A 17,056-nucleotide genomic window follows, 5' to 3' on the forward strand; every position below is an offset into this window, starting at 1 on the left:
ACAGTCAGGACCCGAGTGCGGGCCGCAGACGCTGACTCTGTCCGTGCACAGCGAGTCACATTCGTACTCGGCACTGCAAAAGGGGGTTGTTTTAAGCTTTTCATTTATTTTGAGTATTCCCCCTGCAAGTGGAAGAACATTTTACTTCGTGCCCTCTATGTCCTCTCCTAAGATTTCTGCCGCCTCCAGACTACCCAAGCAAAAGAAATGCAGTTGGGGGCTAACACGTTCATTACAATCACCACAACTGGTGATAGTAAAGTGCCACCACTCCTAAGCAAAGGTTCAGCTCACTGCTTTACAGGGGTTAATTTTTAGCTACTGGACAACTGCACCAACTGTCACTAACTTCCCGCGTTATCACCAGGACTCTATCTTGTATATGGCATAAAGACATATATTCTGGGGGTTTTTAGCATCAGTTGTCCTCAATTGAGGAAAAATAAATAGCCAAGTACAAGCCTCATGTCACTTTAGTAACACCATAGTTTTTTCCTGTATCAGTCAAAATATAATTGAAGTCCCAGACAGGTGCATCGTATCTTAGTGGGCAGGAGGCTCTGAAAAGTAACGCAGTTTTAACAGAGCGTGGTTGACAGAAGCTGGACTGTAGCGCCCAGGACTCCCGGGGTCCGGAGAGAATGAGGTGGCAGTGGTGTATTTTCCTGGACTCCCTGTTACGGGACTATTTCTTCCTGAATTAGGATACACTGAAGCATTTGGAAGGCCAGTAGTGATGGCTTGGGACTTGAGTCTTGCCTTCAGTGCTGGACTTGGCCAACTGAAAGAAACAAAGAGTCATTTTGCATTTTGTTAAGACACTGCAATAGAGAGAGCAGAGCTGAGAAGTAACGCACCGGCAGAGAACAGCGTAACCCGCGAGAAGCAGCAGTGAGAGCACTGTGTATTTGTGGGCAGACACGGCACCTTGACACTAAGATGTCATTTGCTCCAAAGTGCCATGAAGAAAAGCAGCGGGTGCCGCCCCCGGGCAATTCCAGTCAATGGCCCCATTAGAAAAGGGCATCAAGCTCAAAGCTGACCTGACGCTGGAGAGTGCCCAGCCATGGCTGTGGCTGAGCAGGACTTCCCCCTTCCTTTTCAAAAATAATCCTTTGTGTCTGGATGCCGCAGAAGGAATATAATTTTTCCATATAGTGAGTACCAGATTTTTTTCTTAAATCAGTGGGAACTAGAATCTAAAATGTCTTTGAAAGCAAAGTATTTCCTTTGTTAAGTTAAAACCCTTTTCTGTAAAGAAAAAACCTTTTCTCTACATCTTAAGCAAGGTAGAACAACTACAGGTTGACTCTAGCATCTGTTCATTCTTTCATATGTATGTCAGGCAATTTTTTGAGATTAGCCACTAGAAGGAAGACATTTTATAAGGGTGTAATAAACAAATAAACAAACACCAAGCCCACCCACCCCCAGCTAAGAAAGATGCGCATTCACACAGCTCACCTAAAACAACTGGAAAACCATCTTCTTCTGACAGACCTACTGGTGTCTGTATGGTTAGGTCTGATTTCTGCAGTCAAAATCCTACATACTGAGAACAAAGTGATCTGGTGCGTCCCTGCTCTGCTTCTGGCAGAGGCAGCACTGCAGAACTGAGGAGGCTGAGACACCACTGTCAAATAGCGACAGGGATCAGTGTTACTTACGTGATACAACAGTGATTGCACTTAAAAAGCCTCTGTGAAATTCTAGCACTTTAGGCGGCCTTGGGCCTTTCACACAGTGGAGTAAGAATGAAAAAAGCCTGCCGATTACCCTGTTTCTTTCGAAAACATTAATCACAAAAATCAGGGGATGAGAGAATTTAACTTCGCAAAGTGAAGCAGCACACAGTCACCGTATCAGTCAGGTATGTAAAAGACTTCCCTGTTTCTACTTGAAATCACAGAAAAATCTGCGTGAGCTTCGTGTTTCTTCTAAAACTGACCCCGAGAGCCCCACTGCAGTGCCCTGTTGGAGATACAGCAGAAGGCTGCTCCTCTCCCCAGCACCGAGCAGCCTCTCTCCTTCCGCTCCCCACCTGCGCACCTCTCCGCCCCCTCACAGGCTGTTCCACCTCGTTCCACAGCGTTCCTCCTGCTCCAGTCCCGCTAACTCCGCACAGCTGCGTTTCGCAGCTGCTGGGTCCCAGCTCCTACTCCGAGTTTCAGGGCCAATAAAACCAGCCAACTGTATTGTTTAACACTGTCACAAGCTCTGACAGAGCTTTAAAGGATCTGTCTTTAAAGCATGTTCGGAAAAATTAATGTTTAATTCCTAAATTGAGACCCGCTTAGTGGAAACGGTTCTCCTAAGAAGTGGAATTTCATGCATTTAAGACAGCTAGAGGAAACATGAGGACACGAGAAATCACTACATGCCGCTTGACGGCTGTCGGCTCCTGCCCCCTTCCCAAACCACTGTGTGGCACTGGGTCACCTGTTCCTCCCCTGAGAGCTGCATCGTGACCACAGAAATTGTTGACTGTCCAAGCAAGGGACTCCTCAGTATTGGGACCAATGTCTGTCACAGTGGAAATATGTCTTCACATTAATATAATTACCCAAAGAAGCCACTTGGATGAAAACTGCCACTGTGGGTCCCCAAAGGCAACAGCATTCAAAATAAAACGTATGAACGGAGTAACATGTAGTCAGGCAGCCCAACAAACGTCGTCTGCATCCACTGTTTGTGTGGCAACACGTGACATTCTCTCTGAAAACACACACCACGGTTCACACTAACAGTTCCTTTGGGCTGGGGCAGTAGAGGGTAACAATAAAACCAGTAACAAAAAGATGCCTGAAGGTACCAAGATCACGTTAAGCTCCCTCTGCACAACCCAAGCACCTCCGAGCACTACAACATCCTTGCAGTGCATCCACCCCCTGGAGGAACTATCCACTCTCATCACAACCACCAGTGGAGGATCCAGGGACTAAAGGATCAGCAAACCGAGACATTTGCCGCCTGCAAAACACATTCTTGAGACCTTCATTCTCTGACTGACTGGTCTGTACGGACACCCCGAGGACACCGAGCTGCAGTCACGGAAGGAATTTGACCCCGCACCGGTAAACCCTCCTTACTGACAGACGCCAGCCGAAAGCTTGGCGATCCATTTCAGAAACACACCCACAGTTCATACAGCCCAATATTTAAACCAAGGTTTTTGTGAGCACCAAGGCCTGCCGCTGTAGCTATTCACGCTGTTCTGCAGCTGACCTGCCAAAAATGTAATTTCAACTCATTTGCCTGAATTTGCAGAAATACCTTTGCCTGTCAGATGAAGAGTACGACTGCACCGCGTGTTTCCATTTGTAAATGAGTGGGTATTTCTGTGGCTCAATCTCTACTCCTTCTATAGCTGCCAAGACATCACCATCCAGCTTCGAGGGCTGCTCCCTAGAACATAAACAGATGAAAAGAGAACTATGGATTTGTTCAGGCAATAAAACATCCCAACTCCAAACCATTTATTTTTCATGAAGCAAACAAAGTGCCGCTGCTCCTCTATAAACACAGCGTCTCCACGCACTTCGTCCAGCAGGCCCGCACATAAATGTCGGTCCATTATTACAGAGGAGTCTCATAAAACAGAGCTTCCGAACATCCGATCTGAGGACATCCCGAGAGAGCAGTAAACACTTGGTTAATCTAAGCCAGGCCCATCATGAAGTCACAAGCCCGTCAGGAGTGGTGAACAGCAAATAACTGAACCGGTGTGGAGGCAGAGAGTTCCCTTCCTTCTGCTGGAGGGACAGTATTGAGGGCACGGCCAGAGAACTGCCCGGATACTGTACAGCACTGAGGCACTTCAAAACGATCGTTCAAGGCGGACTGCAACTGGTGTTGCTCGGTACCGCATCACCTCAGCCCGCCTGTCAGTGATACCATAAAAAGCATCTGCTTTTGCACATGTAAACCAAGTAAGTGTTAAAAAAGACAATTCTTACCCGAGCAGGAACAACTTCTTAGAATTGTCATTTGTGGGTGAAGCCTTCAAAAGAAATTTCTGGGAAGAAAGTTCCTGACGTCGCCGGGCCTCCTTAGTCTGAATTCCAGATTCCGTGGGCAGCCTCTCCTTTTCCAATGGCATTCTGTCTTCTGTCCTTAACTTGGTCTCTCCAGGTTTACCTGTAACACTCGGCTCAGAAGCACTTGCCAGTGAATTTGCACAGCAGCTCTTATCCAGATGGTCCTTGGATATTCTCACTTGACTTGTTCCTTCAGCCAGAATTCTCTCATTCTCCATTTTTTCAGTGATTTTATTTGATTCTCCTGCACGTTCTTGTTCTTGGAATGACAGGCTTTCAAATTCTGACATTAAACTGGAAACAGGCGGTACAAGGCATTCTTCTCCATCGTGCAAATTCTTTCTGTCACTAATTATCCTTTCACTGGACACGGGATTACAAAATCCGTTTTTGCTGGAAGAAGCCGCCTTTTCATAGTGCCTGGGGAGACCAGACGTTTCGATAATGTTTCCTGTACACTCCATTGACAAGATATCGCACTCGGCGTCTCCGAGAGCGTCGATGCTGGGTTCTTTGGACGCAAGAGGCTGGCTGATATTCCGTGCTGCATTTTGTCTGTTTTTAATTTCTTCTAAGCTCATGTCATCATCATCCTCATCCAAAAATGCTCCAACAGAAACAGAATTGCAGCACTTTTTACTCTTGCCTGTAAACAATTTTAATAAGAACAACAAAAAAAAATTTTCAACACCAATCAAACAAGCTACGAACACACACAAAATCTTGCGCCTTATTCTATCAGGTGAAGCCCTCTCCAAGTATTTCAGCATCAACATGAACTAACCTAGCGAAAGCTACAAGTGCAAATTGTCACCATCATGGTGTACTTCTTTTTCACGCTGTACCTTTTATATCCTGCTCATTTGAGAACTGTATTTCCTACTCTCCTCACTTCATTATCCAGCAACAAAGGGTAAAGCCAGGATAAAGCAGAACAGGGCAGGAAAACGTCACTGATACAGCACAGCTGAAGTTTTCATCTCTTCCAAAGCACAAAGGCTCACGTTTAGTCCAACAACCATCCTTCTCAGTCTTGCCAGCGCAGGTTTATCCCAGTCGCAGAGTCCCTTCAGATCTACCGTCACACAGGGGAGGAGGAGGAAGGCGCACAAGGCTTTGGGTCTAGTGTGTGCCTTCCATAAACACAGGGCAAGCAGTGGTCTAAGGCGGCATGAAAGCTTCCCTGGGTTTTGTTCAGGGTGTCTTTCACCCTCAACTGTAAAAAATTACTCTTTTATTTTAAGAAGTTATTTATTCTGTATCTGTGGATTACAAAATTCTGTAAGACAAGTTCCCAAATGCTCTGAGTGAAAACATGCTGAAAGTAAGAGGCTTTCTGACAGCAGTGTCGTTTGGGGGCTACAGTCCAATACAGTACTTCTTGTGAAATACCCATGTCTGAGGAGACCTGCTCCAACCCTCCTGCGTTCGTGGTGGTGGTAGCCACCTTTTCAATACTATCAACAGACTCTTTGGGTAACAGATTAATAATAGCAACCACAACAGGTGAATGCTGCTTCCCCTGGGCACCAAGCTTTTCTCTCCCTCTTCTCCCCAGGTACAACCTGTTGTTTGTAGCATTTGCCCTTTTCTTACCAGAAGGATGTGGAGTTTTATATCTATTGCAGGTTTCATTTTCCCCTGTTTCTTGCTGAGCCTTTTCGCTCATTTCCCGATGACTCAGGTACTCTTCTATTTTTCTCAACCCCTCCTGGGAAGACAGATCAACAAAACAGCCCAGAAAATCCCAGTATTCAACCCACGGGAACCCCAGTTCATGAGCTAACTGCCTGCAATAAATAAAATAAAACGAATCATTTGTGAAGACATAAGTATCAGTTTGACAATAACTTTTCTGAACACATTTTATCAATAGCTATCAATAGGAGTACAAACATGCAACTAGGCAACACAACCAGCAGTCTGCACAAGCGACAGCCACATCCTTAGCAAACACAGCATCATCTGGGTTTTTCTAGATTATTTTTCAAATCTAATCTACTATTCTTACAGTTAGCACCATAAATATTGCTACTTTTAAGCTGTCTGTATCTAGACATCAGAGAGAGACAAATCCCCACTGATGTGGGGATTATTTGAAAGATACTCCACTCAACAGCCTTTTCTGTTTGGGAGTGGGAGAACGTGGGAGGAAGTAAGGGGTTATTTCAAAGAAATCTAACCAGCATTTAACAAAGTCTGGTTTTTCCATATATTGCTGATACAAGTGATTTTAACAGCAAGGACACATTCCACAACACACGGCTTTTATAAAGCAGAACATCAGTGTCAGGTTCTTTAACAGTCCCTCAATTTCACAGAAAATGTAGGCTATGCATTATTTTAGACCTTCTGACAACTCAGGCAGGTAACTGTTTGACAAAGCCAATCTATACTACCATCAGTAACAGCTAAAATTTCACACATCTCACATTTTTGGCTGTTTTGTTCACGGGAAAATACAGTAAAAATCCAAGTACAATACACTCCATAAATATTTCTGCCAGTAACTTCTTCCCTAAGATATTGTTCAGTGAGTAGTAACTGTACCCCCGACACACGTAATTTGCTCTTAATTGCTCTACTGCTAAGTCTTTATACTGATACTCTTCTAGATACCTTCCAACTCTTTCAATGCCTCTCTCCAGATCAGATTTCCTGACACTGTGGAAGAAGCCAGCTTTCTCTCGAGGTGGAGTCTTCCACAGTCTGCGAAACTCTTCAGCCTTTAGGAAAACAGAAATAATTAAAAATACCTGTGCCGCACAGTATGAAGCGAACTCAGTGCTGGCTAATGGCTGCCTGCAGCTCTAGATGACACGGAGCCCTTTGCTGTCTACGCGCAAACAAATCAAGTTCTGCCACAAGCGTTGCTCAACTCCAGCTATGAAGAATCTCATACTGGATCTCAAGTTACTCCTCCCAGTTTTACTGGTTACTTTGATCTTGTAACTGCTTATTAGCAGAGTAAGGACCATAACGTACAACCATCTTAAAGTAAACCGTGTAAGTACTAAGCCTGCCTGAGTTTACTTTGCGTGCAGCAGAAAACAGGCATGTCTTACAACTTTGCCGTGTTATTTTAATTTGATTTAACGACAAATGCCCTCTCAAGTCACTGGTTTCTAAAATGCAGAGGCGCTATTTTTGCAGCTATACATTTAATTCCACAGACTTGCTACAATTATTAGAATATACTCTTGCACTATATTTTGAAATTTGCATTTGAACGGCTAAAGGCAAGAAACTAATGGGTTTTTCTAAAATCCCAAACTTCATGCCTTTATATGACAAAAATCAGCAACAATGACTAAGACATCAGAAGTACCTGTCGGCAATCAAAGTAATGCATTGTTTACACCCCTCGGTAAGATTTTTCAGAGTATAAAATACATTTACATTTCTGTCAGGTGAACAGAAAATTGGCCAATGAGCACATTCAAAAGAAAAATCACTCAGCATTTTGGTAAAACTCAGTCCTGGAAGAATTCAAGGATTAAATGACAGAAAGTCACCAACGTTATTTATTCACTATTTCTAAAGCTATGATACTTCCAGCATGTTCGTATTAAACAAATGAGTCAAAGAAATGCCCATAAGTTTATGGTGTTTTTAACTGGTATCTAAGTATTCCCCCTGAATGGAAGTTCTCTGTTTACCTTTGAGGGGCTCATGGGGCCTGCGAAAGCTGTTACTGACAACACTGGATCCTTGGGGCTGCCAGGGTATTTAGACAAAGCTCTTTGGGGGCTATCGTCTGTCTGATCGGGTGACCACGGAGCACCAATTACAGGAGCTGAGGAATTGTCTTCTGCTCTCAAGAGCGGTACATAGTATCGACCTAAAATAAGTAATACAAAGCTTTCTTAAGAAGTTTATGTCACATTAGCCTGCTGCTTCTTCCTAGAACATCAACGCACCCGCGCACTTAACCATCTGACTTTATTTCTTAACAAAACTACTTGTAACCCAAACTCACTCTTTCAGTGTTTATTGCCTGCCTACAGACTGAATTTTAATACAGGCTCAAACACAACACTACCTGCCTTGATACACACAGCCCTTCCCTAAGGATCTTCAACGAATTTCAGAATCTCTTTTTGCAAATGCCTAAACCCACGTGTGATCAAACAGTGAAAAGTTCCACGGCAAAGAAATCATGTGGCTCCCCAGTGTGACAAATAGATCTCTTACTTTCTAAAGATCTTTGCTTTTAGATTAAACTTTCTGCTTCGGGCTTGCTGAATAAAACAAGGGCCATGCCTATGGTACAGAGCTACGAGGATAACCTTGTGATCCTCACAGTAAGAGTTCTGACCTGTAATTTAAAAGACAGAAAGTGCTCTGTTCCTTGCCAGGTTTAAGCGTTTCTCTCTGGTTTTCACAGCACTGCACAGTAGCATCACTTCCGAACAGGAATGCTACAGAAAGCAAACAGAATGGAAGGCAGCAAAGGGCCGAAATACAGGCCTGATACCGTGTAAAACTCCGAATACAGACCTTTCAAGTACTCGCGTATTTTTTCTTTCAGTTCTGCAGATTTATTCTTGCTTCTTTCACAAACTACCTGTAAATACAATTTTAGTTGTTTGTGAGCAGAGCTAAGACACCAATCTCAAATCAGTTGCAATGTGTGCCCTTTCTGATGAGCCGCATTACTGGCCTCCCCCCATCTCATCCAGTACTCGTGACGCACAGTGAACAACCCACTAGAACACATCCACATCCAGAAAACGAGTACTGCACAGAAAAGGCAGCGCACTGTAAAATCGAGAACTCTTCCCAGGATACAAGCACCATAAGATATTTTCAATGATACCAAAGGTTAACTCTTGAATCATGACATAGTATCTTACCCCAAGCCTTCTATCTCCAGTAGTTAGTAAATGTTTAAACTTGAAAAATCCTGATTAGGCCTAACGTTTTGTGGTTTGTTGTGGACATGGAGAGACTTACTTCTGCTGGCGTTTGGTCGTATTTGTTTCTTGGATTTTTCACAATAGCTGGGTGTGTGGTAAGCACATTAACAACGTCCAAATTCCCAAACTTGCAGGCAAAATGCAACGGAGTATCAAATCCCTGCAGTGGGGAAAAAGGGAAAATTCACGTGCGCTTTGAAACACGATCAAGTCGATCCCATGTATCTTATTTTGAGAGAAATGCCATGACTAATTATCAGGGCTCTGAATAGACCTTTTCCTGCCATACGGTAGAATAATGACTACTAAACCCCCAAAACTCATGAATAGCTCATTTTACTAGAAATGTCCCTTTCTATTCTCTTTGCTTCTCCCTCACACACCCTTAACGCTCCCCAGCTGCTTCCAGAGTACAAGGAACTGCCAAACATTCACATCTCACCATTTTATCTGGTGTATTAAGGTAAAGGTCAACAATATATTGGATGCGATTCTTCAGCATTGTATCATTATCATCTGGATACATGAGCCGCATAAATTCAGGATTTTCCAACGTGTCCAGCAGTAACTGGCAGATACCAGGTTGATTCTCCTTGGCAGCAACATGCATGACATTGTACCTACAGCCTTCCTGGAAAAAAAGAGAAACACCGGAATGAACTGCAATCCAAACAGCTTTCCTACGCCCATACACTTAACTGACTTACCTGTGAAAACACAAAGGTTCCCACATTTATATAGATTTGTCTCGTTATTCTTACAATTGACGAAATTATTCTTGTATTAGTCACAGTCTTTTATATCTAGTGCAAAAATGTGGCTAAGAAGGTATACTAAGATACTACATAATAAAAGGAGATAGCAAGTTCCCATCTCCTTTAGTTTCGTGTATGAAAAAGAGCAGGAAAATAGGTATGTGTGTATATATATATATAAGATTTTTTTTTCTGTAATATATTCCATACAAAAATTTCAACAACTTCACAAAGCCTGTCTGACAGACGTAATTTGTTAAGACTGTCAGTGTCTGCTAACGGTACCTTACGCACGGACGTGAGATGCAGAGCACGTTTTGAAATTCAGTGGTGGTGCCCAGGTAAGCAGGGCTGCAGGACCACCTAGTAAGAGCCTTGGCACTACACTCTCGTTCCTTAAAATCATTCCATTTAAAAAAAGACTGGAATTATTTGGAGGAGATCAATACTATATGAAGACAAGACTATCCTTTTACTGCTGGATAAAACTATTCTTCCCCTACAGAACTCAGAACTGCGTACTCAGTTTCTTTAGCTCTTCTGGGGCAACGTGAACCCTCAGGGTGGGTGACTTGCACGAGACAGACAACTGCCACAATTCTCTCTGCTTTCAGCTAGAATCAATAAACACTGAGAAACTTGGACTGGTGGAAACAAGATATCTTGAAGGAAGAGTAGCAAACGACATTCCCTCCAGTTCTGCTTAACAAGCCTCAATGCTAAGCCACTAAACCAGAACATGGATTTTTCTATTTTATTTTTTTTACCTGTACAACTGTTGGGTTGTCTCCTGACCCAATGAGATAGCGAGGGTTACTCCAAATAAGTTCTGAAAATGTTGCTGTATCACCTTTCTCAACAGTTTTCCGAAGTTTAGCAGTAAGATCTTGAGTACGTGGACTTTTGTAACTGTTGGCTCTCTCCTTATTAGCAGTTTCGGTCTCAGGGGAGCATAAGCCATCTATCAAAACACAAGTAACATGTTTATAGATATTTTCTTCTCAGTGATCACTATTTTCATACCCAGACCATGAAAACAAGCTTTGCATCTACAATACGTATTAACTTTGCATCTTTAATGTACAGGAATTAAAAATTGGGGGGCATGTCAAGTCATTTAAAACTACTAGTAACTAGTAATAGGGAGGGAGAAGAATATGACTTAAATCATCTTGTAAAACTGTTTCAGACTTTAATCGGGACTAGTAAAATCTACAATTACCTATCCGCTTTCATCCAAACTTAAAAGCAAAATTCAACGTGAGATAAGGATTTTCTGAATATTAAAGCTGCTTTTGCAGTTCTGTGACTACAGTCCCTTTAACCCAGCAACTGGGAACACTGTGAAATATCACCAGTGTTTATAATTTTATTTCTGAGCTTACGAACTTCCTTAACAATTAAGTACAGTTTTCATACACTGTGCAATTTTGTAAGCGTCTTTTTAAACCTGAAAATCCTGAAATCCATGAGTAAAATCAAATCCTACCAAACACAGCCAAAGCCTACTAAGCAGCGTATCTATGCAGGCCGTTACCAACGTTTCAGCTTTAGAACAGCAACATTTTTAGTGTAGAATTCATGCGAAGCAAAACAATGACAATTGCTTTTAAAAGTAAGCAGCTTACTTTCTCGTAACACAGACAATAGCAAACCGTATGCTGAAGGCCAAACCTTACACTCTCAAACTCAAAGAGCAGCCTTTCCATGAAGTCCTGGGGCTCTAATTCACTTCTGTGGCAGAACTTTACAAAAGAAATGGCAGGTCTCCAACACACTCCTTTTTTTAATCTTTGTACACAGACTTTGGTGCTTTTCTCAAAAAAGCCATCAATTAACTGTAAGAATGACTTCTCCAGCAACAGTATCATTTTATACAGAAGTAAACAAGTAAACCCAGATTTGAATTAAAAAATTAAAATATGCTTTGTATTGCCTGTTTCTAATTTATTTCACAGAACAAATGGAATTCAATGCTGGTTGTCCTATATGTTCACACAGTAAATACAGTCATTTTATTTGGTGAGTAAGCGTTGGAGCTGGGATCTAACACTTGTTTACAGCTTAAACACCACCACTCTAAGGAGACTTCAGTTTGTTAAGATGCTTTATCCTTTGAAATGTTTTGTTATTAGTCTATTCGTTAAGAAATTGTTGCTTCTTCTCTCATGAAAAATGAACAGACTGTATATTGCATCTACTGTACGTAGATGAACACCCTCACTTACCTCTGTTAAACGATCCCATTTTCACTGGAGACAAACATAAAGAGGACTTGCTTGGAGATGGGAAATAATCACAGATTCCTTTAGCAAACTTCTCAGCATCCTCTCTGTTTGAAAAAGCTTTGAAACGGGAACCCTTAATCATCTTAACAGCTTGGAGAGCTTCCTTTTTATCTTCATAAACATGTATTTTCTCTGCAACAAAGTACAATCAAAGTTAGGTTATTTCAATAATCTCAGATTTGTCCTAGAAGCAGATTACAAAAATTCTCAGGCCGTCCTTCCAGCTTTGGTCTCAAAGTGCTTCTCTACCAAACATGTCGCAAGAATCAGAAGTCCCTTCAAATTTTCTCTCTCAGAAACTGAGTAGGAGAATTTTACACGCTCCAGCTAACGTCAGATGACACACGTACGGTGTTTTGCTGTTCGTATCCATCAATATCTCAATGTTTTTTTAAAATAGATGGGCCAGCTTCAACAAGCGAGTATTTCACATCCAGCCTGAAAAGCAAACTCAGAGCTTACTCATCCTGCATTACTTTCCATGTTCTCTGGTTCAGAAGGAGCAGCCACAACATTAAGACACAGAACCTTAGATACTAATCAAAATCCTTTCCCTGCCTCTCCTTTGGCTTTAACATCAATTTGTTCACATTAAGATATATGAGTATCCTTTTTATGAGAAAGAATGAATTACCACTGTCTCAGAGCAAATGATCCTTTACGCACTACTGTAATCCTGCCACTAGCTAGTTTAGTAATTCCTTCTTGCAGTAGTCATCAGTAAAATGCAAAGAATGACTGATGCTTCTACGTACCATTTGGCATTAAGGTAACAAGGAAAATATTACATCTGTTAGCACAGATCATTTAAGCTTCAACTGATGACAGTATGAATAGTTTTTAGATTGTTTATAGGATTACTTTTTATTCTTGAGAGAGATTAAAGGCCTAAGATGGGTATGAGAGTAGCAGTAGGAAATAATTTCCCTCATCTGCACTACATCGAGTAGGGGATGCTCGTGTATCAACTATTACAGCAGAATACCTGGGATTTCTTATGACTGTGTTTCTCTACCTCAGAAGATCCAATAAATACTATTTACAGAAAAAAAACCCAAAACTTCAAACAACACTTAAAATACTAATAAGTGGTGTTCATATCACCTGCTAAACAGAAAACGGTCTGTTTTGACATCGTTGTAAAATGCTTATCATCAGCAATAAATGAAATGAGTATTTACCATTCCTGGCCAATATGTCATCATAAACTGGACAAACACCATAAAACAGCGGAGGATCCTTGGACGGCATCCGAGTACTAGTTTGTGAATCAATGCATCCTGCTCCAGAGACTGGAGCTGAGCAGTTCGCGTGCATCACATCATCTTCTTCTGGAGGGTTCAGACCTACACAGTACCCAAAGTCTGCATCTTCAGAAACACTCCCATGACTGTAGTGATTCACTGGTGTAGTTTTCAAAGCCTTTTGTGCTTCTGCCCGGCTGCCCTCAGACGGAACGCTTCCAGCAGCCTCCTCTGACAGAGCAGATCCTTTTTTCTCCAATGCTCCTTGCTCCTCCAATAATGCCTGAGCCAATTTTTTTTCAAAAATAAACCTTGTAGTTGAGGTAATGGGCCCGCATTTCAGTCCTGCTCTTACAACTTCTTCTCTAAGTTCATCAGCAGTGAGCTGCTTCAATCGCGATAATATTGCATCCATTGTTACTTCTCCTACAGGAAAGGCAAAAAAGAGAGATTAAACTGTAAAGAACAACACAACTTTTTTCCTGCGATTTGAATGCCGTAACAAAACAAAGGGGAAAAGTGTCTCAGAACAATTTTTTGGATTCTGAAGAGGTTATCACAGTTGCAGAGAAGCCAAAGTATTTTTCAACTCAATGAATTAAAAATATTTTTAAGCTATTGGACTTATACCACGAGTTTATTTCCTCTTCTCTCACAACTACTCGAAAGAGTATTTACAGCTTACAAATTTTATTCTCATTTGTCCTTTTCAAATTTCTTTTGGAATGAAAATTCAATCCTGAATATTTATGCATGAAAATTTATGACAGGCTGAGAAATATTTGATTCGTGACAGGAAAGGCACAATCTGTGTATGTAACGGAATACAAGAACAGGATGAGTAGCTGGCTCCAGAAGAGACTCCGGTTAGGCAGCACCTACAGCTCTAAGCACAGTGCTATTTCTGTTATTTCCATAAGAATTTGTAGCTGACAAAAGTGCAAGACATAAGTGTGATGTAGCAACCAGGGAAGTCTATCTCTGGTCATGATGCAAGGCTGGAACTATTTACACAAGATGATGTTTCCCAGCAAACAGCCAGAAGACAAGAACAGCTGATCTTTTCAAATTTCCATCTCCCGCAAAGAGCAGGAGCTGGAAGAATTCATCCATTCCCAAAGAAAAATCCTTCTCGCTGGTATGATACCACAAGTCCCCCAGCTCACATCCCTCCAGGTAATCCACACTTAGAGCTTCTGCACTGGTCAGCAAGAAGAGACTAAAACAAACACAATGTCAATACAAATTTCTTGCTGTGAAAAACAGGCTGAAAAATACAGGATTTGGGCAGCTCAAGAACATAAGAAGCTCTGAAGTTTTTCATCACGCTGCATCCATCTATCTCCACAAAGGCTGTGACTTTTTCCTGCTGTCCGCTATTCAGAAAGGACAGCTTTAGGACAGAAATGACTGGGCTGTCGTATTCCTTCAGCTTGCTTTCACTCCCTCCTTAAACTGACCTTTCCTTCGCTGCCCACCTAGTTAGTGGGTTATACTGGTTTGGATAGGTGTGTACAGCATTTTTAGTTCTTTATTTTCAATTCCAGGTTTCACTCTTGGTTTATGAAACTGAAGACCACCTGAACGCGCCTTTGCAGCTTTTCCATGTGAACTGATTTGTATTTTTTAATCATGCTATATCTGAAACACCACAGCTCCTAACCCTAGCCCATCAGAGACAAAGCAACCTCCCAGGTATGAAGTCAGCACCATCTGTAATTTTCAGGTAAATCTCAGAAGCGCATTTGTGGATGAACGTAGCAATATCGGAAACGTCTACAATTTATGAGGTCTCCTGCTGCAAGAACAGGGTGCACAAGCAGTCCTTGACTCGAGTCAGAACATCCACTCTGATGGGCAAGAGCCTTCGTCTGGGACACTGATGCGAGGCTTGAACAGTGCACGGCTGCTCCCTGGCACAGCAGGGATGCAGCACACCACACACTGGATCCTAAGAAGTTTTTATTTTCTCAGAGTAACAAACTCAGAAGTAATTCCAAAACCGCATCTTCATCACAGACTTGCAGTATAGTAAAACTCTCTTATTTTTCCCTGTGTATTGCCAACAGCAGCATCGCAAAATACATCAACAAAATACACATAACAATTTTGCTTTTTACATTACCCAAGGATTAAGCTGGTAAAAACCCAAATTTTGTACATTAAACGAACCCAAACATATGCAGCAGTTTTCACTGGAGTCTGATTTCAAAACTACTACATTTCTAATAATAAGAAATACTATCGAAGAAGACATTAATGCCAAACTTCTAAGTTTTCAAGTATTATTACAACTTGGTAGTTCTGTGAGCTGGAGGCTTGTTCTCTTGGAGGGCCATTTCTTTTGAGAGTTGTTTCTTTTTTTTTTTTCAATGTACGATTTTAAACAGCCTGTGATTAGAGATCATAACTCAGTCTCTGAATATTTCACAAGTATTAACTGGAACTTCACCAAAACAAAGAGAAATTAAAGTATTTTAGCTATTAAGAAAAAAAAAAACCAAACACCACCCGTGGCAAAGCCAGATGCTGCTGCTGAGCTACCTCCCCAAAGTATTCAGCTCCCTTATGATTCCTGAGCCTCCAAGCAACTTCACTGTTATGATTATCTGATTTGCCCACAAGACTGCAAAGACAGATAAGAAAGACCTTCTTACTTATTTATTCTTAATCCTCTGGGTTTTTAAAAAGAAATTTGGTGCCATTATGTTTTAATAAAGGGATAAAATGTGGCCCTGAGGTCAATTATAAGTCTACCAAAACTTGCTATGCTAAGGATTTTCTTTTTGAGATATCATAACTGGAAAAACGGAACAAATATGAAAACTCAGAGGTAAGAAAGTTTATTGCAGAAACAACTCAATGAAAACCCCTTTGAAGAGTCAACGTAACATAATGCTTAAAGTATGAACCCAGGAAATGCTCCTCTTTGAGGGTTCAGAACCAGCATCATCATTCTGCAGAAGAGCAGACTCTTACACACGTATAACTCATGTAAGTGGAATATGCAGATGCATGTGAAAAAATCTTTCTTCTTGGCTTGTGGTTAAGTAAAAAATGTCGTGAAAGAGTTATTTCTCTGGTATCTTATCTTTTGATAGAACTTGGTGCCTAAAATTTATTTCCTCATCTATGTAAGAAACAGAATTTATTTCGCTACAACTCAGGCACAACTAAGCCAGAGTGAAATGACCAAATGGAACAGCAGGGAAGAAATCCATCTCCGGTTTAAGATCTCCTGTTAGCACAAGCTTGCTGTGGAAACGGGAAAGGCATTATCGGAATGACAACTGTCACTCAGTGGAAGAGATGATATCCAACACACCTCCCCGCGATGTTTCACTGCAACATCTGTTCTTCGCGTCAGAAGCAGCAGGTCGGTTCCTCAAAGCCACACAGCTGTTTGAAATCCCACAGCAGTTAATTTATTACCATTTTTTTGATCAACAGCATGCTGAAATGCACAGACTTTTTTCGGCACAGTGCAGCTCTTCCATAGTGCATGCAATGTTACCAATTTTAAAGAATCCAAAAATTCACTTAAAAATGAAAGAGAACTTTCATAAAAGTATGTGTGTGTTCTAGCATTAAGCCGCCAGCTAACATGGATAAGCATTTATTAATTTTTAACTGCATCTCCTATTTTGATCTCTCCGAAGCAAAAGGTGTGACTTGCAAACCTGAGAAATAGCAACTGCCTGTTTTAAGATAATCCTTTGATCATTTGCTACATGCAAGTAAATGGCGATTATTTGAACCTTAGAACGCATCTGATGTAACTGCAAATGATCCGGAGTACAGCCAGCACTGAGG

The 17,056-nt window shown here is 41.6% G+C and overlaps 1 protein-coding gene across 1 annotated transcript; it reads right to left on the reverse strand.

Annotated features, from left to right (window-relative positions):
- Window positions 1–543: 543 nt before the first annotated feature.
- On the reverse strand, window positions 544–13,658 carry ANKLE2 (ankyrin repeat and LEM domain containing 2). Its single transcript, XM_010140880.1, has 12 exons — window positions 13,181–13,658; window positions 11,940–12,131; window positions 10,479–10,672; window positions 9,399–9,587; window positions 8,994–9,116; window positions 8,538–8,604; window positions 7,697–7,878; window positions 6,657–6,763; window positions 5,634–5,827; window positions 3,957–4,683; window positions 3,274–3,405; window positions 544–781 (listed from the first exon to the last, which is right to left on the reverse strand). The coding sequence occupies exons 1-12, from the start codon at window positions 13,656–13,658 to the stop codon at window positions 544–546; spliced, it is 2,823 nt and encodes a 940-aa protein (XP_010139182.1).
- Window positions 13,659–17,056: the final 3,398 nt, after the last annotated feature.

The sequence above is a fragment of the Buceros rhinoceros genome, unplaced genomic scaffold (assembly GCF_000710305.1).
Source record: "Buceros rhinoceros silvestris isolate BGI_N320 unplaced genomic scaffold, ASM71030v1 scaffold43367, whole genome shotgun sequence".
Classification (NCBI taxonomy): Eukaryota; Metazoa; Chordata; class Aves; order Bucerotiformes; family Bucerotidae; genus Buceros; species Buceros rhinoceros.

What these genes read in the sequence shown, in the direction of transcription:
- ANKLE2 (XM_010140880.1), bottom strand. Translation starts at nt 13,658, where the DNA reads ATGGATGCAATATTATCGCGATTGAAGCAGCTCACTGCTGATGAACTT. An exon ending in TGACATATTGGCCAGGAATG is followed by an intron (nt 12,132 to 13,180) that starts GTAAATACTCAT and finishes ACTTTGTTGCAG; the next exon opens with AGAAAATACATGTTTATGAA. An exon ending in GCCCCATGAGCCCCTCAAAG is followed by an intron (nt 6,764 to 7,696) that starts GTAAACAGAGAA and finishes GTTTTCCTAAAG; the next exon opens with GCTGAAGAGTTTCGCAGACT.